Here is a 24,122-nt window from a genome sequence, read left to right as displayed (position 1 = left end):
AAATACACTGGACTTATTGGTGAGACATTGCATGTCAGAAGATGGGAAATAAATCCGACTAAAATTCAGGAAACTTCTACCTCAATAAAAAGGGGGTCCAGTATTGTGGGGTCCATTGGTGTGGGCCTGTCAAAATATTCTTTCTAAGATGAAGGATAAGTTGCTGCATTTGGACCTCATACAACCAAGAAAGAGGCACAATGCCTAGTGGGCCTATTTGGATTTTGGAGGCAACGCATTTTTCATTTGGATGTGTTACTCCAACCCATTTATTGAGCAACCCAAAAGGCTGCCAGTTTTGAGTGGGGTCCAGAACAAGAGAAGGCTCTGCAACAGGTCCAGGCTGCTGTGCAAGCTGCTCTGCCACTTGGGCCATACAACCCAGCAGATCCAATGGCGCTTGAGGTGGCAGTGGCAGATAGGGATGCTGTTTGGAGCCTTTGGTAGGACCCATAGGTGAACCGCAGTGGAGGCCTCTAGGATTTTGGAGCAAGGCCCTGCCATCTTCTGCAGATAACTACTCTCCTTTTGAGAGACAGCTTTGGCCTGTTACTGGGCTTTGGTGAAAACCGAACATTTGACTATGAGTCATCAAGACACCATGCAACCTGAACTGCCTATCATGAACTGGATGCTTTCTGACCCATCTAGCCATAAAGTGGGTTGTGCACAGCAGCATTCCATCATCAAATGGAAGTAGTATATACATGATCGGGCTTGAGCAGATCCTGAAGGCACAAGTAAGTTACATGAGGAAGTGGCTCAAATGCCTGTGGTCTCCACTCCTGCCTTCTCTTCCCCACCCTGGACCAATGGCCTCATGGTGAGTTCCCTATGATCATTTGACAGAGAAAGAGAAGACTAGGGCCTGCTTCACAGATGGTTCTGCACGATATGCAGGTAACACCTGAAAGTGGACAGCTGCAGCATTACAGCCTCATTCTAGGACATCCATGGAGGACAGCAGTGAAGGGAAATCTTCCCAGTGGGTGGAGCTTCGAGCAGTGCACCTGGTTGTGCACTTTGCATGGAAGGAGAAATGGCTAGATGTGCAATAATATACTGATTCATGGGCTGTAGCCAATGGTTTGGCTGGATGGTCAGAGACTTGGAAGAAGCATGATTAAAAAATTGATGACAAAGAAATTTGGGGAAGAGGTACATGGATGGACCTTTCTGAGTGGTCAAAAACTGCGAAGATATTTTTATCCCATGTGAATGCTTACCAACAGGTGACCTCAGCAGAGGAGGATTTTAATAATCAAGTGGATAGGATGACCCGTTCTGTGGACACCACTTAGCCTCTTTCCCCAGTCACCCCTGTCATTGCCCAATGGGCCCATGAACAAAGTGGCCATGGTGGCAGGGATGGAGGTTATGCATGGGCTCAGCAACATGGGCTTCCACTCACTAAGGCTGACTTGGCTACAGCCACTGCTGAGTGCCCAATTTGCCAGCAGCAGAGGCCAACACTGAGCCTTGATATGGCACCATTCCTCAGGGTGATCAGCCATCTATCTGGCGGCAGGTTGATTATATTGGACCTCTCCCATCACAGAAAGGGAAGAGGTTTGTCCTCACTGGGATAGACACTTACCCTGGATATGGGTTTGCCTATCCTGAACACAATGCTTCTGCCAAGACTACCATCCATGGACTCATAGAATGCCTTATCCACCATCATGGTATTCCATACAGCATTGCCTCTGACCAAGGCACTCACTTTATGGCTAAAGCAGTGTGGCAGTGGGCTCATGCTCATGGAATTCACTGGTCTTATCACGTTCCCCATCATCATGAAGCAGCTGGATTGATAGAATGGTGGAATGGCCTTTTGAAGTCACAGTTACAATGCCTACTAGGTGACAGTACTTTACAGGGCTGGGGCAAAGTTCTCCAGAAGGCCATGTATGCTCTGAATCAGTGTCCAATATATGGTACTGTTTCTCCCATAGCCAGAATTCATGGGTACAGGAATCAAGGAGTGGAAGTGAAAGTGGCACCACTCAGCAAAACCCCTAGTGATCCACTAGCAAAATTTTTGCTTCCTATTCCCGTGACATTATGTTCTGCTGGCCTAGAGGTCTTACTTCCAGAGGGAGGAATCCTGCCACCAGGAGACATAACAACAATTCCATTAAGCTGGAAGTTAAGATTGCCACCTGGACACTTTGGTCTCCTCCTACCTTTAAGTCAACAGGCTAAGAAGAGAGTTACAGTGTTGGCTGCGGTAATTGATGAGGACTATCAAGATAAAATCAGTCTACTATTCCACAATGGAGGTAAGGAAGAGGAGGCATGGATGCAGGAGATCCACTAGGGCATCTCTTAGTATTACTATGCCCTGTGATTAAGGTCAATGGGAAACTACAACAGCCCAATCCAGGCAGGACTACAAATGGCCCAGACCCCTCAGGAATGAAGGTTTGGGTCATTCCACCAGGAAAAAAACTGCAACCTGCTGAGGTGCTTGCTGAAAGCAAAGGGAATACAGAATGGGCAGTAGAAGAAGGTTATCATCAATACCAGCTATGACCATGTGACCAGCTGCAGAAATAGGGACTGTAATTGTCATGAGTATTTACTCCTTCTTTTGCCAAAAACGTTTGTGCATGTATATGTGTGTACTAAAAAAAATCCGTATTTTGTTTCTTTTTCCTTTATCATGTGACATAAGATTTACTGATTTCATATCAGCATTTAAGTATTGTTAACCTTATGTAATAGTATTTGGTTTGGGGAGTGGTACGTTTCTGGTTGTATGAAGGATTGTTGTATTTCCTGTCTTTATTTGAAGATTATGTATGATCTCAGGAGATGTGTATGGGTTCAAGTTGACAAGGGGTGGACTTGTGATGGTTAATACTGAGTGTCAACTTCTTTGGATTGAAGGATACAAAGTATTGATCCTGGGTGTGTCTGTGAGGGTGTTACCAAAAGAGACTAACATTAAAGTCAGTGGGTTGGGGAAAGCAGATTCACCCTTAATCTGGTGGGCACAATCTAATCAGCTGCCAGTGAATATAAAGCAGGCAGAAAAATGTGAAAAGGAGAGACTGGCCTAGTCTCCCAGCCCGCATCTTTCTTCCATGTTGGATGCTTCCTGCCCTCAAATATTGGACCCCAAGTTCTTCAGTTTTGAGACTGGCTCCCCTTGCTCCTCAGCTTGCAGACGGCCTGTTGTGGGACCTTGTAATCATGTAAGTTAATACTTAAGAAACTCCCTTTTATGTGTGTGTGTGTGTGTGTGTATATATATATGTGTACATATATATGTGTGTGTGTGTGTGTATATATATATATACATGGTTTCCACACAGCATTGGATATATATATATATAATTTAGTTCTGTCCCTCTAGGGAACCCTAATACATTCAGTTAACTCTCCCTCCCCTCCACCCACCTCATGCTTTAAATCATGCCGTTGTCTCCTAATTTATAGTTGCTGACAAGAGGTCTTTTGTAATTTTTGTCTTTTTTCCTCTGTAAGTTATATCTCCTCCACGCTACCCTGTTTCCATGCATGGCTACTGTGAAGATTTTGTCTTAATATTTGGTTTCAGCAGTTTGACTATGATATGTCTAGGTGTGGCTTCTTTTGATATTTATATTTTGGGGAGATTTTCTATGTTTGTTAGATCTGTGAATTTTTGTCTTTTGTTAATTTTGGAAAATTCTCAGAATTTATCTCTTTAAATATTTCCTCTGCTTCATTCTCTATCTTTTCTTCTTCTGGTAATCCAATTACATATGTTTAGTTATTTTAATATTGCTATGCAGCTTTTGGCAGCTCTTATTCTTTTTTAAAACTCTTTTGGCTCTTTACATTCCAGTTTAAATAACATTTACTGATCTATTTTTTATTTGACAAATATTTAGTGAGCACCTAACATATACCAAGAACTATAACTTTCATCCTCTGTATAAGGATTACAACCTTGTACAGAGCAGATATAATTTCATTTCCATGGTAGTTACTTTTCAGTTGAGAAATGGAAAGCAATACAAGAAATTAAAAAATATATAGACTGGTGAACAAAATAAAGGAAAAAAATGAAAGACTCTTTCTAATGCTAAGAAGAATTAATAAAAAATGAACAAAATAAAAATGCTCAACATGTCATTAAAATACTACCATGTTTGGACAAAATGAGTATATTCTTTTGTGTTGTAAAAGCCATCCTAACATATGTATCCTAGAATTTAAAGTATAATAAAAAAGCCATCCTAAGGTCATATTCATTTAAAAAAACTTATTTTAAGTTCAGAGATATGTGTGCAGGTTTGTTATATAAATAAGTTGCATGTCGCAGGGGTTTAGTGTAGAGATTATTTCATCAGCCAGGTAATAGGCATAGTATCCAATAGGTAATCCCTCCTCCCACCTTCCACCCTCAAGTAGGCCCCATGTCTGTTGTTCTCTTCTGTGTGTCCATGTGTACTCAATGTTTAGCTCTCACTTAGGAGTGAGAATATGGGGTATTTGGTTTTCTCTTCCTGCATTAGTTCACCTGGGATCATGGCCTCCAGCTGCATCCATGTAGCTGCAAAGAACATGATCTCATTCCTTTTTATGGCTGTATGGTATTCCATGGTATATATGTATTTCTTTATCTAATCCACCACTGATGGGCACCCAAGTTGGCTTCATGTCTTTGCTATTGTGAGCAGTACTGTGATGAACATATATGTACATGTGAACATATATATATATGAACATATATATACGTATTGTGAACATATATGGGAAGAGTATATATGTACACGTGTCTTTATGGTAGAACAATTTATATTTTTGGGGGGTATATACCCAGTAATGGAATTGCTGGTTCAAATGGTACTTCTTTTTAAGATCTTTGAGAAATTACCACACTGCTTTTCTCAACGGCTGAACTGACTTACATTCCCACCAGCAGTGTATAAACATTCCCCTTTCTCTGGAACCTTTCCAGCATCTGTCATGTTTTTTTACTTTTTAATAATAACTATTGTGACTGGTATCTTACAGCATCTAACAGTATCTCATTGTGGTTTTGATTTACATTTCTCTAACGATTAGTGATGTTGAGCATTTTTTTATATGTTTGTTGACCACATGTATGTCTTATTTTGAAAAGTGTCTGTTCATGTCCCTTGCCCATTTTTTAATAGGGTTGTTTGTTTTTTTAACAACTGGTAAATTTGTTTAAGTTGCTTATAGATTTTGGATATTAGACCTTTATCAGAAGCATAGTTTGCAAATATATTCTTCCACTTTGTAGGCTGTTTACTCCATTGATAGTTTCTTTTGCTGTGCCAAAGCTCTTTAGTTTGATTTGGTCCCATTTGTCATTTTTTGTTTTTGTTGCAGTTACTTTTGGAGTCTTTGTCATGAAATCTTTGCCAAGGCTGATGTCCAGAATGGTATTTTCTAGGTTATCTAGCAGGTTTTTTCTTTTTTTAAATAGTTTTAGGTTTTACATTTAAGTCTTTAATCCATCTTGAGTTGAATTTTGTATGGTGTAAGAAAGGGGTCCAGCTTCAACCTTCTGCATATGGCTAACAAGTTGTCTCAGCATCATTCATTGAATTGGGAGTTGTATTAGTTTTTTCTCATGCTGTTAATAAAGACATACTTGAAACTAGGTAATTTACAAAGAAAAGAGGTTTAATTGACTCATGGTTCAGCATGGCTGGGGAGGCCTCAGGAAACTTACAATCATGGCAGAAGGCACCTCTTCACAGGGCAGCCAGAGAGAGAATGAGTGCACAGCAAAGGGCGAAGCCCCTTATAAAACCATCAGATCTTGTGAGAACTCAGTCACTATCAGGAGAACAGCATGAGGGAAACCACCTCATGATTCAATTATCTCCACCTGTCCTGCCCTTGACACGTGGGGATTATTGCAATTCAAAGTGAGATTTGGGTGGGGATACAGAGCCAGATTTGGGTGGGGATACAGATATCAGTAATTTTTCTTCATTGCTTGTTTTTGTAAACTTTGTTGAAGACCAAATGGTTGTAGGGGTGCAGCCTTATTTCTAGGTTTTCTTTTCTATTCCATTGTTCTATGTGTCTGTTTTTATATCAGTACCATGCCGTTTTGGTTACTGTAGCCTTGTAGTATAGTTTGAAGGCAGGTAATGTGATGCCTCCACCCTTTTTCTTTTTGTTTAGAATTGCCTTGGCTATTTGAGCTCTCTTTTGGTTCCACATGAATTTTAAAATAGTTTTTTCCAGTTATGTCAAGAATGTCCCAGTAGTTTGACAGGAATAGCATTGAATCCGTAAATTGCTTTGGGCAATATTGCCATTTTAACAATATTGAGTCTTCCTATCCACAACCATGGAATATTTTTCCATTTGTTTGTGTCTTCTCTGATTTCTTTGAGCAGTGTTTTGTAATTCTTGTTGTAGAGATCTTTGACCTCCCTGGTTAGCTGTATTCCTAGGTATTTCATTCTTTCTGTGGCTATTGTGGATGGGATTGTGTTACTGATTCATCTCTCATCTTGGACATTGTTGGTGTATAAAATACTACAGATTTTTGTATATTGATTTTGTATCCTGAAACTTTGCTGAAGTTGTTTATTAGATCTAGGAGCATTTGGGCACAGACGATGGGATTTTCTATGTATAGAAGCGTATCATCTCCAAACACAGATTTTTTTTGACTTCCTCTCTTTCTATTTGGATGCCTTCTTTTTCTTTCTTTTGCCAGATTACTTTGGCTAGGACTTCTAGTACTATTGAGAGGTGACAGCGTGCTGGCAGTCCTCACAGCCCTCGCTCTCTCGGCACCTCCTCTGCCTGGGCTACCACTTTGGCAGCACTTGAGGAGACCTTCAGCCCACTGCTGCACTGTGGGAGCCCCTTTCTGGGCTGGCCAAGGCTGGAGCCCACTCCCTTAGCTTGCAGGGAGGTGTGGAGGGAGAGGCCCGAGCAGGAACCGGGGTTGTGTGTGGCGCTTCCGGGCCAGCTGGAGTTCCGGGTGGGCATGGGCTTGGTGGGCCCCGCACTCAGAGCAGCCAGCAGGCCCTGCCGGCCCCGGGCAATGAGGGACTTAGCACCCTGGCCAGCGGCTGCGGAGGATGTACTGGGTCCCCCAGCAGTGCCAGCCCACCGGTGCTGCGCTCGATTTCTCGCCGGGCCTTAGCTGCCTTCCTGCAGGGCAGGCCCGGGACTGCAGCCCGCCGTGCCTGAGCCTTTGCCTCCGTGGGTTCCTGTGCAGCCTAAGCCTCCCCGACGAGCACCGCCCCCTGCTCCATGGAGCCCACTCCCATCTACCACCCAAGGGCTGAGGAGTGCGAGCGCATGGCGTGGGACTGTCAGGCAGCTCCACCTGCCGCCCTGGTGTGGGATCCACTAGGTGAAACCAGCTGGGCTCCTGAGTCTGGTGAGGATGTGGAGAGTCTTTATATCTAGCTCAGGGATTGCAAGCACTCTGTATCTAGCTCAAGGTTTGTGAACACACCAATCAGCACCTTGTGTTTAGCTCAAGGTTTGTGAGTGCACCAATCGACACTGTATCTAGCTGCTCTGGTGGGGCCTTGGAGAACCTTTATGTCTAGCTCAGGGATTGTAAACACACCAATCAGCACCCTGTGTCTAGCTCAGGGTTTGTGAGTACACCAATCGACACTCTGTATCTAGCTGCTCTGGTGGGGCCTTGGAGAACCTCTATGTCTAGCTCAGGGATTGTAAACACACCAATCGGCACTCTGTATCTAGCTTAAGGTTTGTGAACACACCAGTCAGCACCCTGTGTTTAGCTCAAGGTTTGTGAGTGCACCAATTGACACTCTGTATCTAGCTGCTCTAGTGGGGCCTTGGAGAACCTGTGTGTCCAAACTCTGTATCTAACTAATCTGATGGGGACTTACAGAACCTTTGTATCCAGCTCAGGGATTGTAAACACACCTATCAGCGCCCTGTCAAAACAGGCCACTGGGCTCTACCAATCAGCAGGATGTGGGTGGGGCCAGATAAGAGAATAAAAGCAGGCTGCCTGAGCCAGCATTGGCAACCCACTCGGGTCCCCTTCCACACTGTGGAAGCTTTGTTCTTGTGCTCTTTGCAATAAATCTTGCTACTGTTCACTCTTTGGGTCCACGCTGCTTTTATGAGCTGTAACACTCACCGCAAAGGTCTGCAGCTTCACTCCTGAAGCCAGCGAGACCACGAGCCCACCGGGAGGAATGAATAACTCCAGACGCGCCACCTTAAGAGCTGTAACACTCACCGCGAAGGTCTGCAGCTTCACTCCTGAGCCAGCGAGACCATGAACCCACCAGAAGGAACATCCGAACATCAGAAGGAACAAACTCCAGATGCGCCACCTTAAGAGCTGTAACACTCACCGTGAGGGTCCACGGCTTCATTCTTGAAGTCAGTGAGACCAAGAACCCACCAATTCCGGACACACTATGTTAAATAGGAGTGGTGCGAGTGGGCATCCTTGTATCATTGTCTCATTCCAGTTCTCAAGAGGAATGATTTTAGCTTTTACCCATTCAGTATGATATTGGCTGTGGGTTTGCCATAGATAGCTTTTACTATTTTGAGGTATGTTCCTTCAATGCCTAGTTTGTTGAGGGTTTTTAACTTGAAGGGATGTTGAATTTTATTGAAAGGCTTTTCTGCATTGATTGAGATAATCATGTAATTTTTGTTTTTAGTTCTGCTTATGAAATGAATCATATTTATTGATTTACATACATTAAACAAAGCTTGCATCCCAGGGATAAACCCTACTTGATTGTGATGGCTTAGGTTTTGATCTGGTGCTGCATTCAGTTTGCTGGTATTTTGTTGAGGATTTTTGCATGTATGTTCATCAAGAGTATTGGCCTGAAGTTTTCTTTTTTGCTGTTGTGTCTCTGCCCGGTTTTGGCATCATGATGATGCTCATTTCAGAGAATGAGTTAGGAAGGAATCCCCCCTCCTTAATTTTTTGGAATAGTTTCAGTAGGAACAGTATATGCTCTTCTTTATACATCTGGTAAAATTTGGGTATGAATTCATGTGGTTCTGGGCTTTTTCTTGTTGGTAGGCCTTTTATTTCTGATTCAATTTTGGAACTTATTATTGGTCTGTCCAGGGATTCAATTTTTTCCTGGTTTAATCTTGGGAGGTTGTATGTTTCCAGGAATTTATCCATTTCTTCTAGGTTTTCTAGTTTGTGTGCATAGAGGTGTTCATAGTAGTTTCTGAACTTTTTTTTTGTATTTCTGTGGGGTCAGCGGTAATGTCCCCTTTTTCATTTCTGATTGTGTTTATTTGGATCGCGTCTCTTTTTTCTTTATTAGTCTAGCTAGTGGTCTGTGAATCTTATTTATCCTTTCAAATAAACCCCTGGATTCATTGATCTTTTGTATGATTTTTCACATCTCAATTTCCTTCAGTTCAGCTCTCATTTTGGTTACTTCTTGCCTTCTGCTAGCTTTGGAGTTGGTTTACTCATGTTTCTCTAGTTTCTCTAGGTATGATGTTAGGTTGTTAATTTCATATCTTCCTAACTTTTTGATGTGGGTGTTTAGTGCTATTAACTTCTCTCTTAACACCGCTTTAGCTGTATCCCAGAGATTCTGGTATGTTGTATCATTGTTCTAATTACTTTCAAAGAATTTAATGATTTCTGCCTTAATTTCATTGTTTACCCAAAAGTCATTCAGTAGAAGATCAGTTAATTTCCATATAATTGTACAGTTTTGAGTTATTTTCTTAGAATTAATTTCTATTTTTTTTTGTACTATGTTCTAAGAGTGTGTTTGGCATGATTTTGGTTTTTTGTTTTAGTTTGATGAGGGTTGTTTTATGGCGATTATGTGGTCAATTTTACAGCATGTGCCATGTGCAGATGAGAAGAATGTATATTCTGTTGTTTTTAGTTGGAAAGTTCTATAGATGTCTGTTAGGCCCATTAGGTCAAATGTAGAGTTCAGGCCCTGAATATCTTTGTTAGTTTTCTGCCTTGTACTGATCTATTTTCAAATTCACCAATTCTTCTCTCAGCTGTGTTCAGCCTACTGATAAGCACATATAGTGAAGTCTTCACTGTTGGTATTATGTGTATATGTGTGTTTATTTATTTCAAGCATTCCCATTTGACTCTTTTAAAAATAGTTTCTGTGTCTTTACTGAACTCCCTGTCTGTTCATGCATACTGTACACATTTTCTATTAAATTTCAAAATGAATCAGTGTGATTTTAAAATCTCTGTCTGATACGCTCAACATCTGGGTCATCTCTGAGTCTGGTTCTGTCAATTGCTTTATCTCTTGACAATGGGTTGTTTTTGCATGCTCTTAAAGTCTCCTATTATTTGAGTGAATGTTGGACATCCTTTGTGGAAGAATGATAGAAGCTGAGACAAACAATATTTACACCTGGAAAAGAACATGCATTTTCTTTTGCTTGGCTGTTATGTTGGGCATTGAGTTAGCGTAGGCAGACATACACTGGGTTTGGGCTTTATTGTTGCTCTCATTATCTTCATTGCAGTGCTAGCTCTGAATTTCTTCAGTGGTGGGCTGATGCTTCTTTGTGCTTAGAGTGGGGCAGGCCTGGGATAGTGGAGGTTTTCATTTTTGTTTTGTTTTGTTTTTCTCATCGTTCCTGCTCTATCCTCAGCTTTCTTTGCTCCTTTCATATCCGTACCACGGTGGTGGTGGGGGAGTCTGTTTCCATGTTCTTTATCCTTCTTCAGTGGTAAAATACTATTGCTTGCTATTGTGGACTGGGTTTATCATGGGAAGAGGGAATTTTTATTTTCCTAACATAGTTTCAATTTTAGGCAGACTTGCATGCCTGCGTCTCAGAAATGAAGCCTCATCAGTGTTTCTTGACTACCCTTTCTCCCAGTGTCTGTTGAACTCTGATCTGTGGGTCATTAGGCCATGGATAGAAAACAGTTTCCTGCCTGTTCCCAGAAGTAGCGCACTTCTCCTTACACCAGTGCAGGATCCTGAGTCCAAGAGTTTTCCCTGCTTTTTCCCAGGGCCAGAGGGCCTTTGCTTCTAGTCATCAACTAGAAGCAACAGAATTCTTGCCTTATCTCCAGTAGTTTCAGGCTTTTTCTTTCAGTGACAGAAGGAGCCGTGTAGCTGGGTAGAGTTCATATCTCTTCCCCAGGGGCAACTGAAAATTTTCTCTATGGCTGTACCACTGATGACCTCCTGCATGCCTATTCATCTCTAGATTTTCTCATGAGCCTCTAGTGGAGGGCAGTGAAAATGAGCTAGTAAATTAGGGCAAAATCCTCTTGTGTCTTGGACTGTCAGTTATTTCAAGCTGATACTTTAGTCCACAATTGACTTTTAAGAATCTACTAAACTTTCAGCTGATATCTTTTAACTGGCTTGTATGGTGGTCATCTCTTTTTTCTATGCTCTGCCAATGGCAAAAGAGTTTGCATGTCCTCTCTCTCGTTGAAGGGGCTTGCAATTCTTTGGAATTTAATTTATTTGGTTGCCCTGTAACCTTAGCTCTTCAGTGGGCTCATGAAAAGTTTGTGGGTTTTCTGTCTTTTTCCAATTGCTAGGGTGAGAGCCGTTTCTCTTATGATGTTTTACATCCTAAATGAAAGCAGAACTCTAGAAATTTAAACTTGAAATATAGAAAGAATACAATCAAGGAGACTGCATAAATTTTGTTAATGGCAAATCACCAGAGCAAGGATTCACTAGCTCCTGCTGTGAGGTTCCATGTTTGTTTCTGGTCTTGGATTTTCATATGAGACCACTTCTTTTCTTTTCCCCCCCAGGCTCAAAGCTGAGTACACTCCCATCATTTTAATAATATTTTAGGCAAGTCCTATGACAATTATACAAACAAGTTTCTTCAACTCCACCACCACTCCTACCATCTCTATACTTTGCTTGCCCATACTCCCTTCACCCGTTCCTCTGCTATTACCACTGGTATTTCTGCTTGTGGTTGTGTAAAAAGCATCTCCAGATTACAGCAAGTTCAGTGGCCCTGCTTCATAGCCTGGCCTCTGCTGAAGGGAGAAAAGGGGGGAAACATGAATGGCCATCATGGGTTGTCATCAGGCACTACCAGAAGCCCAGCTTGTGTTTCAAAAACAGGCGCTTGGACATGTTCCCAGTAGATAACTCTTCACTGGCTTGGAGAACAGGAAGGACTATTTCACAAACACCACTGTGTTTGAATTTCTAGAGGCTACCCAGGCCAAGAATACATCCCTGCAGTGCTTCACCACACACTCATTGCTGCAGCATTCATTGTCCCAGTCCTTACTCACAATGGGAGGATTCTCACAACCAGACAATCACACATCGAGGCTGGGGTGACAGTGCCACAGGAGACCCACTCACCAATTCAACATCCATCTGAGAAGAAGACTCAACCTCAGGAACTACATCTGTGATCATCTCACAGATAGTCTCAGGAGAAGTTGCCTCCACTGTATGGGCCTCAGGGCTATTGCTCATAGGCTGCTCAGGACTACTTTCCACAGTTGGTGGGACTAAGGTAGTCTGCATTTTCAAAGTGAGTGGAGGCACACTCTTGATCTGCAGAGGAGGTAGCTGTTGCCGTAAATTGATTCGAACTTTCTGAGGTGGAGGCTGTTTCATGGCCTGGAGTGGAGGAGGCTGCTGCAGAATGGTAACTTGCTGCTGAGTCGGGGGCGTGGCATCTGTTATACTGGAGGAGGCTGTAGTCGGGGTGGAGGCAGTTGCATAGAAGCAACAGCAGCAGCTGCTGCTGCTGCCTGCAACACTGACCGAGTGACAATCTGGGCTTGTTGACTGGGCTGGATAGTAGCTGTACTGGTTTGGCCTAGTTGGAGCCCCCAGGAGGTCACTACTGTGGCTGGGATAGCAGTAACCATCCCTCCTTGAGACATAGTAATGGAAGAGGGCAACGTTTGTTTGGTAATAATCAACTTGGTGATATTGGGCTGACCCCCAGCTCCTGAAGATGCCTGGTTTGCCAAATAGGGTGAAAGGGTGGAGTTAACAACAATGGATGGGGACAGGGCAGGGGGCTCTGTTGAAGCTGGTGCTGGAGATGCTGGGTCAACAGTAGCCATAGGAGTTGGAGAAGGAGTTTGTGATGGTGGTGCTGGATCCAATTCTGCTGTTTTCACAGTGGCCTGACACTCCTGGTTGTCTTTGTAAGCAGCCAGTGCCTTCAGATACTCTTTCTTGGCAGCCTCAGTTTTCCTCTTATATATCTGTTTTTGCTCCTCTCCAAGACTATCCCACATGGAGGCCACAATTTTTGAAACCTCACCAAAAGTGGCAATAGGATTCTGTCCCTTGATGGCAGCCTGTGTATCATGAAAGAATAAAGCATATGCTGAAACTGGTTTCTGAGGTTCATTAGGATCTTTCTTTTTTCTCTTCTTTGGGACCTTCTGCTTTTTCCCTGCTTCCACCACCACTGTCTTCTGGCTGGAAATTTGCCTCCGGAAATCCTCAGTACCAACCTCGTGAAGTGAACTAGTAGGTGAAGGGGTGGTTGAAAGATGATCTTCAGGTGACTGGGCAGGTGGCAGGATGGTGCCACCCCCTAAGCTCAAACCCAGTTGGAAACTCAGTTCTGACTGATCAATGGTGGTCAACTGGCTATGCCCCATCAAGTCAGATGTCATGGCTATCATTAGTACATCAATTGTAACAGGTGGGTTGGCACTATATTGGGTTCCTATAGAGTGGTTCAAGTCCATGATCAAGTCTCCACTGAGGAGCCCCTGCCTTGCTCCATCAAGCCATGGGTCATACCTACAGAGCATGTCCAATGTCTGGACCCCATACTGGGCTGAAGCACTGCCATCTTGTGAAGAGGAAGGGTCTGCCAGGTTATCAAAGGGTCAACCACATCTGAGACAGCCAATGAGGGATCAGAATCCAAAGAGATAGGTGGGATTTCAAATTCCTCGTCACCCAGGCTTGGTGTATGGAATGTCTCAGCCCCTGACAGGAGGGAGTGTGAAGGCCCTGTGATCGTCAGGTAATTGTCATTTCCTCCAGGAAACTCCATCTTCACACAACTGCTCCTACCATTTCAGACTGTCATCGCTCCCACCGCCCCCACTGGACTCAGAACTGTGAGACCACTTCTTGTATCATGTGTATACTATTTAACTTTCCTCAAACAAGCCTGTGTTCCTTGCATCTAAAAACCTTAAAATGTATGTGAAACCCAGCATCTCAGAATCAGGAGCACACTGAACTCACATTATGTGGTAGGCAACACTCTAAAGATGCCCTCCCCCAAGATTCTTATCTGTTGGTTGTTCAAACAGTAATACAGGCACTGCTGTAAAGTCCCAAGTCAGTTAACTTAATTAATTAATTAATAAGTATTAATTAATTAAGACAGAGTCTCTCTTTGTTGCCCAGGCTGGAGTGCAGTAGTGCGATCTCAGCTCACTGCAACCTCTGCCTCCTGGGTTCAAGTGATTCTCATGCCTTAGCCTCTCAAGTAGCAGGGATTACAGGCATGAGCCACCACTCCTGGCTAATTTTTGTATTTCTAGTGGAGACGAGGTTTCACCATGTTGCCAAGGCTGGGCTTGAACTCCTGACCTCAAGTGATCTGCCCGTCTCAGCCTCCCAAAGTGCTAGGATTACATGTCCATTAACTTTAAAATATGAGGATTATCCAGGTGGGCCTGACTCAATTAGTTGACCCCTTTTAAAGCAGAAAGTTTTCTATGACTGGAAGCAGGAGAAGTCAGAGAAATTTGAAGTGTGAGTAGGATTTAGTGTGCTGTTGTTGGCCTTGATGCTGGAGGGGTTCCATACAAGGACCAGAGTGGCTACAAGTAGCTGAGAGCAAACCCAGCTAACAGCCAACAAGGAAACAGCCACCTCAGTTCTACAATCACAAGGAACTGAATTTTACCAACATCAGGAATGAGATTGAAAGATGATCCCAAGCTCCAGAAGAGAACACAGCCAGCTGACAGATTGCTTTTAGGCCTGTGATACCATGAGCTGAGGTCCCAGTCATACCATCCAGGATTTCTGACCTATAGAAATGTGAGATAATGAACAGGCATTGTTTTAAGCTGCTAAATTTGTGATGATTTATTAGGCAGCAATAGATGACTAATGCATGTTGATTTCAAGTGAATGGGACTCTCTGGAGCTGTGTGAGGCTGCAACCCTTAATGTAAATAATTTTGTGACCATGTGTCATCAGAATCAAATACGTTTGGAAAACCACATTGTCATAATCAGGATGCAAGGTTAATGATGTTGAGTAGACTTATAGCAGAGACCGATCACAAGCATGGAGCATCACAAGCATGGAGGCAACACTATGAAACAAAACTTGAATACTCAAGTGTTGAGGTTAATGATACAGAAAGCAGATTCTATCAGTGAGAATTAAAGCAACCGGCATTCATCTAGGAATTAACCTTAGCTCAAGTGGAAAACGCAACTAATATTGCTAACTCTAACTCTGCTTTGGTTTAAAGGATGAAAATATGGTGAATAAATAATGATAAAAAAATAGCAACAACAACCATTGATGAAACATTTACTCTGTGCCAAGCACCGTCCTAGCAAGGTTACATGCGCTCTAATTCTCACAAAACTTTTGAAGTTGATACTATTAATCGTCTTTTAACCTTTGGGTAGTAGTAATGAAGAATGATGCTGAGATTAATCAGGAAAGAAATGGGAAACAAAGGCAGCATTTTGGCACAGGAAGTTTAAATGCCTGTTTTAGTTTCATGATGTGCCTTTAATCTTGGAGTCTCAATAATCCTTAGCTGCTCTGGATAAAGGAGGAACCACACTCTTTAATTCATGAAACTCAATGCACTTAAAACACCTGGTTTCTGAGCCAGAACCAGTAAATTAGGCCCTCTTTATCACTTGTTTTAAAAGTAATGCATGCTTTATCTGAAGAATATCATGTAATAATACATATAGGTTAAAAACATTTACTGATCTTAAAAAATTGGATTACCAGTACATTTGGGTCACATAGTAGTAGAGTACTCCTGGAGATAATGATGCCCTATTCCTAGAGTCTAAGAACAGATGGCAATCAATTTCTCCAGCATTATATGGTTTACAGATATATAATAGCGATAAAAATCAACAATAATAAAATACTGGTAACCATTATTTTTCACCAATTTTATTCATGTACCACAAAAATGGTTTAATTTTCTTAATTAAATAAGCACTAAAATAAAAATCATGGAAAAGAAGATGGGCTGAATCTCCCTAAGTGATGGAGCACTCAAGCATTTTTACTTTTTCACTGAGACAAAAACCAAAAGCAAATAACAAACAAACAACAACAAAAAAAACCCTGTCCACCCAGGAGCTAATCCATTTTCCACACTCATTATCATTCAGATGAGTCTTTTGTAAGACAAAGATGTCAGCATAGCTTCTTTCAGTGTCTGAGAACGCCTTTCTTATTTGGATTGTACAAATAAAGAGGACCCTCTGGATCTAATTAAGAGATTTTTCACCTGCCATCCTTCATTCATTCAGTTCACAAACATTTATGGAACACGTGCTATATTCAAGGCACAATGTTAAATACTGTATTACACTAAGAGTTATGCCACAATGGGTCAATCATAAAACCACACTCTTAATTAATCTTGCGATTTTTAATGATTTAATTCTTTCATTCAGCAAGGCCTTATTAACAACCAAGTGCCACGCTAGGCACTGGGGCTGCCAAAATGAACTAACAACTCTGCTTTCACGTGCTCATAATCTAATGGGGGGAGGCAGAGACATAAACAAGTAATTACTGTGCAATTGAGGTCTTACCGTAAAGGTCTGTGATGGTGTAATGGAGCCTGTGTGTGTGTCTGTGTGTGTTTGTGTTACTAGAGGGGAGTAGTAGAAGAGTCAGAGAAGGTCTTCCTGGGGAGATGACACTTGAAGGACAAGTAATAGTTTCCCAGGGGATGGAGGATAGAATTTTCCGGGGAATGTAGGAATGAATATACCAGGTACAGGGAAGGGCTTTGGAAGACATCTGTGGGAAGTCACATCATATCTGGGGAATTGCAGTCACATATGGCTGGGAGGATATGGGACTACCTGGAGATGAGTTGTTTGGAGAGATATGGAATGAGAGAATGATGTTTGAGTATTATTTAGGTCAAGCCAGATGAATTTACCAATATTAGACTATTTCGACTTACAAAACCAGCAATTTAAAGAATATTTCAGGGTGATATAATAATGATGTATAAGCACCAGTAAATAACCACATAAACATAATCTATTATAATTGTTATTGTTACTGTTATTATTTGCACTTCCCACTCCCTACCCTGATCAGAAATGGCTTCTCCCTAGGTCCAAGTTTGCTCCTTCTGTCTGGGGGAGATTCTGGGTTCACATGCAGTTAACTAATCTTGGCCGCCACAGTTGGTGAGAGTGGGACTGAATAAATGAATTCATCGACTACACCGGAAAAACAGCTGGGGTAATAATGACAATAAAACCCTATCTTTGTTTGGTTTTGTTTGAGATGAAGTCTCGCTCTGTTGTCCAGGCTGGAGTGCAGTGGTGTGATCTTGGCTCACTGCAACCTCCGTCTCCCAGGTTCAAGCGATTCTCCTGCCTCAGCCCCTGAAGTAGCTGGAATTACAGGCATGTGCCACCACATCCGGCTAATTTTTGTATTTTTAGTAGAGACAAAAACCCTATCTTTGAACACCAAAGAGTGCCAGCCACTGTGCTAAGTCCTTCATAGGCATTACCTCTAATCCTCACAGCAAAACCCAGGTAGAGATTTTTATACTCGTTTTACATATGGGCACTCCAAGGCTGTAAAGAGGCCAGGCAACTTGCTCAGTGCCACTCTGCTAGTGAGCAGCAGAGCTGGGACTATTCCTGTCTGATTTCACCAGACACTCCCCTTCAAGGAGGCCTAGTGAGAGTGACTGTGGTAGAACTAGAGAGGACCTAATCACCAGCTGAGTTTAAAAACTATCACCCTGAAAAGGAAAGACCTAAAAGTGAGTGAAGCCCCGTGAATTACTTCAGAGTGTCAGAATTCTTTGTTTCTAAATTTCAATTTTTTCTCCTCAGAAAGCGAGAAAGAGGAGAGTGTAGAAGATGGGGATGGGGCATAAAAGAGGCATTTGGGTAATATGGGGAGAAAAGCGAGCACCCACTCTTTCCTCCACATCCCTGCTGGCAGGGAATCAGCTGGGTCTAGAATTTAACTCTTTCTTTGCTGTGGCAAGAACAAAGCTCGTTCTGCTTACCGAAATCCTTCTCACCAACAGCTACATAACAGGGAGGAATATTGTGTGGCCATCGTAGGACAAAAATATTTCACTTGATTTATTCCCCTAAAAGATTGCATGGGAAAGAAGTGTGATCAAGAAAATACAACGTTAAAACTGGAAACATGTTACTAAGGAAGTATTCTTAAACTTTGAAGTTAGACAACATTTTCATTACTTTGGGATGGCGGTCTGGTTGAGACCCTGAAGTTCCCGTAGTTTTGTCATCGTGAAGCCACCCAGCATACCATAATACACAGTGGGAACAAAGCCTCTGGAGGCCCATGTGATCCATGAGCACAGTGTCTCATCTATTATCCAAGTGGCCTGTTCTAGAAACCATCTTTTGGGTGTGTCTTTTCATTTGTTTCTTCTGTCTCCCATGCTGAGAGTGATGACAAGGGTCATTTCTCGTTAATGTTGTGGACACTGCACTCAGAGTGACCTTTCTCACTGAGAAGCAGCCTTTCACAGTCTGGATTTTTAAACAGTTTCTCAAAAAAAAAAAAAAAAGTGAGTGTATTTCTTTAAAGATCACACTTTGAGTTTAGAGTTAGATGCCTGTAGCTCTCTCAGTCTTTTTGTAAGAAACATAATTTTGTTGGGGTCTGAAAGAGAAAATAACTCTAGGATTATTTTGCAGGAGCAAAAGAGGAGTAATTTTCAGCAAAGTGGGATATATCATTAATCTTTCCAATGGAAAACATTACAGTAAATCAATAAATCACTTAGAAATGTTTCTACTGCCTCCTGGCCATTCCATGGGTCGGTTGTGCCAACTTATAAAATGCTTCCTGGAAACAATATTTTCTCGATAACTGGAATGATTGTTACAATTTATAAAACAATAACTTTCCTAAAGTATATTTTTTAGTCATCTTTTTAGCATTTGAGCTACACTGTTGTTGGTGGATGTTCTGACCATGGCATTTTTAGCACAAGAAGGTAAAGCAGTTGACAAATGCCAAAGGACCAATGCGATTAATGCATCTGGAGCTGTATCTCAATCTAATTTTTAAGTTATTGATGACAAAGTCTGGCCTTCTCTTGGCATCTGGAAAAATTTGGAGCTGTCTGTTTCCCAATCATCAACTACTACGTAGCCACTAACTAGCAATAAAAATTTGTTATTGGCCTAAATAGGATGCATCTTAAACAATAGTCTGATTTGTGATTCTTTGCATTTCCCTCCTCCCCTCTCATAACCAAGAGTTGAGTGTAATAAAAGTTGATACTTGGCAATGCAGAGTTTTAGAGATGCCAAGTTTAATTCACTTTTATAGGTTGTCTAAAGATGCTTAGGGATAGCTTTTTGTTGAGTGGATGTTTCAGATCAGCTTAGACAATGCAGACCGTGCCACAGGGATGGAGGGAGGAAACAAGGCAGTAGGGGATGAAGTCAGGTCGATTCTGTGGCAGGTTATCAAGATCATGCTGAATAGTGGAGCTCTCTCTAATATCCAGCTCCATCTCAGATCATCTTCCTTAATACTTGGCTCAACATCCTAGGACTTTGACATTTTCAGATGCTTTTGGCAGAACAATTTATAGTTTTGAGTCTTGGCACATGGCATATTTCAAAGACTTCCAGGGTCCATTGCTCTTATTCTTTATCTATACCCATGGAAGGATCCTGCTAACTTGTCTATAGTGGGGCAAAGGGGCCAGCCACTCAGATGCTTGTGTGCTGGCCTGGCCTGGCCTGGCTCCTCTGCACGAGTGTGCCCCAGAGGCTGGGGAAGGGTACAGCTAGCCAGAGGATCCTGTCCCTCATCTCCCATCCTCTGATGCAGGTGGCTCAGTGACTGCTGTCCTGCCCAAGGGAACACTGCCCATGATCCAGGTGCTCAGTCCAGAGAGAATGTTCCCTATTGAAATCATGTTGGGAACATAGCCCTTCAAAGCCAGTCGCTGTGGGTCCTTCTGTTATTGGGAGAGACCATGTCAAATGTCTAACAAAAGTGTTCCAGCAGTCTCTCTCCTTTTTGTGATTTGTGTAGAAAAAGAAGGTTAAATCTGGTGTGTGTCCTTCGCAGAGAAAACAGATATTCCAGTGTTGTCTCTTATTTTTACAGCATACTTGGAGAACGTACAGCTGATTAAGATACGTAATGTTTGAAAATTTAGTTAAAAGTAAAGAAATAAGGCGTTCTTTGATATGCAATCCTTTTGGCTAGAAAAATGGTTTGTACTTTAAGAAAGAACTTGGTGTGGCAAAGTATGAGTAAAAAATAAATAGTGAAGAATTTTCTAACAACAGTGTTGCCTGAAATGCATGGGAACCTAAAAAACAAACAAACAACAACAAAAAAACCAACTCAAAAACAATTCTTTCTCTTTAACCTGTGTCACTTCCAGTGTAAGGTCTGAATGGCAAAACTTTATACATTTATTTAATCTAAAATTAAATACTATGATATTTATATTTATCTTTTCTTTTTGAACATTACTTTTGAAAATGAACATAACACAGTTACAGATTCAATTATATAAAAATATTTTCTGTAACATGATATTTGCCTCAGCTTCGTAAATTAAAGGCTGTATCCCAGCCTTTCATTGTGAGCTCATTTCTATATGAGATTCGCTTAAAATTTTATTACTATGTAGATCACACAATGGAATAACAGTGTTAATAACTTGATACTGTAGCTGCAGGATTCGTAACCTACTCTTATGAAGCTAACAGCCCTAGGGCCAACGGCTGCTCATTTATTTCACCATATTTAAATCAATTGTAGAGGCAGTCAGACAATACATTGTGTGTCCATCTCTAGTAATAAAATTGGCATCTCAAACAGCAGAGACTTGTACAAAGATTTCACAGCTCCCCTTTTGGGATGGATTCTTCTTTGTACTATCTCCTGCAGGGAATAAAAAATGTGCTTAGATGTAAAATAACATTTTTTTTCCTGTTCTCTTGTTAAATTCTCTGTCTTACCACTGTATAGTTGAGCCCAACGATTTTAGCTTCTGTAAAGCTCCCACTTACTGCTTGAGGGGAATTCTTTTGTCTGGGCAATGGAACAAGATAACCGACTTAATCCTCCTAGTAACACGTGAGTCGCCATGTATCATTTTAATCTGCAAAACACTAGGGCTGAGTAGTGTCACATGCTGATTTTACTTTTCTATGAGAAAGTGACTCCCTGGCTCAATGATGGATTGCTTGTTCTCTTTAAACAACAGTCAAGATGGTGAATGCCCTGGGGTGATAGACAGAGTGTGCAATGGGAATGGGGGCAAATCTGATGGCCCGGTTCAAGTTCACCTGACAAAGCTGGAGCAGTCTGCAAGCAGCATTCGAGAAAGGATTATTCACACTTGCATTATATTTTTGAATGCATTTTTCTCCTTGTGCAGCTGCAAAGCTCCCTCACACTGAAGGTTTATGCACCATAATAAAGAGATTTATTTTTTTTTTCTCTCACCCTCTCTTGCTTGCTTCTTGTACTTTACACCTAGTTTCTACTGAACTGTTCAGGCAGAGGACATCTGTATATTAAAACCACACAGAACAAATATCATCTTCAAAATAATAGCACTGCTAAAAGTCAGTAACAAAAGCCTGACATTTCTGATATCTGAAGAAACAAAGATTGTCTCCTTAAGTTGAACTCAACTCCTAAAACTTTGCTTTTTAAATATTGTTATTTCAAAACTCAACTCACTCCACAAGCAAAAGATTAAAATAAAAGTCAATTTCTTAGTTCAACTTAGAAAAATATTGAAGTTTTCCTAAGAATTACTTGAAAAATTTTCAATATCCAGTTTGCTATGAGATAAATATTAAAGAATGGAGGGAGAAAAATCAGAAAAGTTTAAACACAAGGAAGCAAAATAAGTTTCTTGATAAATTAGAGGAAGGACTGAGAAAATACTATTTTTTTTTCTTTCCAACTTTTAATTCTTCCATCCATCCACTTATCTGCCCACACCCTTCCTTGGTTTTCTGAATGGTTTTCTGAAGCCTGGAGAGCTCAGACATTCTTTTCTTATTGCTTCTCATCCTATGTAGCAAGAGTTAGTAAGCTAATCAGCCCTTATTGATCATTTAAGATGCAAATAATTCTTATTGGTATTTCATATTATTATGCAAAACTATAATAAACCAGGGCTAGGGAGTACCAAGAGGCACAAGGCCCAGTTCAGTCAGGCTGGTGAGATAGAGCCATCTCCAAGGTGCCCTCGGTGATCCCCACCTGCTGGTATTCATGCCCTTTTGGGCATGAATTTCCAAGGTGCCCTCCCACATTGTACAAGGGTTGGTCTGTGTGACCAGTGACCAAAAGAGTACAAATGTGATGATATGTTACTTTGGAGGCAAGATTAGGTTATAAAAGACTTTGTGGCTTCCACCTCTCTCTCCCTTCGATTTTTCCCACTGCCATGTTGTTCTATGGACAGGCCACATTGTGAGGAACAGAAGCTTCTGACCCACGGCCAACAAGGAAGAGGTCTCCTTGCCAACAGCTATATGAGAGAGCTTGGGAGCAGATTCCCCAGTCCTGGGGAAGCCTTCAGAGGACTGGAGCTGCAGCTGACATCCTGACTGTCAGCTTAAGAGAGACTGAGTCAGAACTACCCAGTTAAGCCACCGCTCCCCACCCTTTTCTGATCTATAGAAACTATAAGAATTAATAAATGTTATTTTAATCCTCTATGTTTTGGGGTTAATTTGTCATGCAGCAATAGATAAATAATACACAAGATAATTATAATTTAACTACAGTAGATAATGTGATACAATTGTATATTAGCTTCTATAATAACTGTGAAATGACAGTTGCAGTTATTTTAAAACATTAAAGGAGGGGTAGCTTACCTGGGTTGTGGTGGGGAGGGAAAGGGAATAAAGGCTGTCAGGGAAGATTTCTTGAAGGAGGTGTTGGATGAGGTGAGTCTTCAAGGATGAGAAGACATGGGGTGTGATTGTTCTGGTAGGTATAAAAACAGCATGAAAACAGTTACTAAGTGATAAAGCATCGTATTGTGGTGTGGGAGGTGGCAGGATGAACTATAAACTGAAACCATAAGTAGTTAAGTGTTTCTAGAGCATAAATTGCAAGACTAGGAGTATTGATGGGCTAAGGAAGAAAGCTGTACATGCTGATCTAATAATGTGGACTTTTACTGGAAAAGAGAATCATTTGAATTTCTTATTAAATATTACTTTTTGAGATAAGTAATGCAAGCTTATTACAGAAAATTTGGGAAACAAATGATAAAGAAGAAAATGAAATCCACTGTAATAAATTTACTAGGGAAAAACACAATCAGTATTTCAATATAATATATATATATTTCTATTTAGATGAACTCTCCAACAACCTGGTGAACTTGAAAGTTTAGTCTTCTCTTGTCAAGCCTCCAGATGAGAACACAGTTTAACCAACACCTTGATTGCAGCCTGTAAGCCTCTGAGCTGAGGACCAGCTAAGCTGTGCCCAGACTCCTGATCCAAAGAAGCAGTGAGATAATAAAACGTATGTTGGTTGAAGCTGCTAAGTTTGAGATATGCAGCAACAGAAAACTAATACTCCTTTCTGTTCAGGCTTTCAGCTGCAGCACTCAACTATATCTGCTAATATTAAGGTCACCAGTGAACTCCACATTGCTAAATTCAACAATTTAGTTCACAGTTTTCATCTGACTTATCTGTCAGCAGCATCTGACATAGTTGATCATTCCCTCCTTGATTCATATTCTTTGCTTGACTCAGAGAATTCTCTCTTCTTTGTACTCTTTTTCTCCCTCTGAAACCCCCACTAGATGATGTTGGACCTTCTTTTCTCCTACCTTCTTTTCTCCTAGTCTCTTAATCACTCATTTGTATTTTCTGTCCTTTTATCTTTCTGCTGCATTTTAGCTAATTCCTTCATCT

At 41.4% G+C, this 24,122-nt stretch overlaps 2 protein-coding genes across 6 annotated transcripts in view; both read right to left on the bottom strand.

The window, feature by feature from the left end:
• Positions 1 to 2,195: 2,195 nt before the first annotated feature.
• On the bottom strand, positions 2,196 to 14,594 carry LOC100462083 (TOX high mobility group box family member 4). Its single transcript, XM_063723582.1, is given in 6 exon segments — positions 2,196 to 12,274; positions 12,276 to 12,637; positions 12,640 to 13,704; positions 13,707 to 13,740; positions 13,742 to 13,821; positions 13,824 to 14,594. Coding segments are annotated over 6 exon segments (1,857 nt in total). The 5' UTR covers positions 13,993 to 14,594; the 3' UTR covers positions 2,196 to 12,127.
• Positions 14,595 to 14,697: 103 nt separating this feature from the next.
• ALPK1 (alpha kinase 1) overlaps positions 14,698 to 24,122 on the bottom strand; it is a 157,508-nt gene continuing 148,083 nt past the window's right edge. For 3 of the 5 annotated variants that reach the window (XM_024246131.2, XM_063723578.1, XM_063723581.1), the window contains one exon: positions 16,589 to 23,175. In XM_024246131.2, the coding sequence (XP_024101899.1) occupies positions 23,174 to 23,175 (2 nt within the window). In that variant the 3' untranslated portion in view covers positions 16,589 to 23,173. Of the gene's footprint in view, positions 14,987 to 16,588; positions 23,176 to 24,122 lie in introns of those variants that run through there. The other 2 variants (XR_008524682.2, XR_010139764.1) reach the window with 2 other exon arrangements.

Source organism: Pongo abelii, chromosome 3, assembly GCF_028885655.2.
Source record: "Pongo abelii isolate AG06213 chromosome 3, NHGRI_mPonAbe1-v2.0_pri, whole genome shotgun sequence".
In the NCBI taxonomy this organism is placed as follows: Eukaryota; Metazoa; Chordata; class Mammalia; order Primates; family Hominidae; genus Pongo; species Pongo abelii.
The sequence above is the reverse complement of the archived record's forward strand: the minus strand, read 5'-3'. Positions and strand labels throughout refer to the sequence as shown.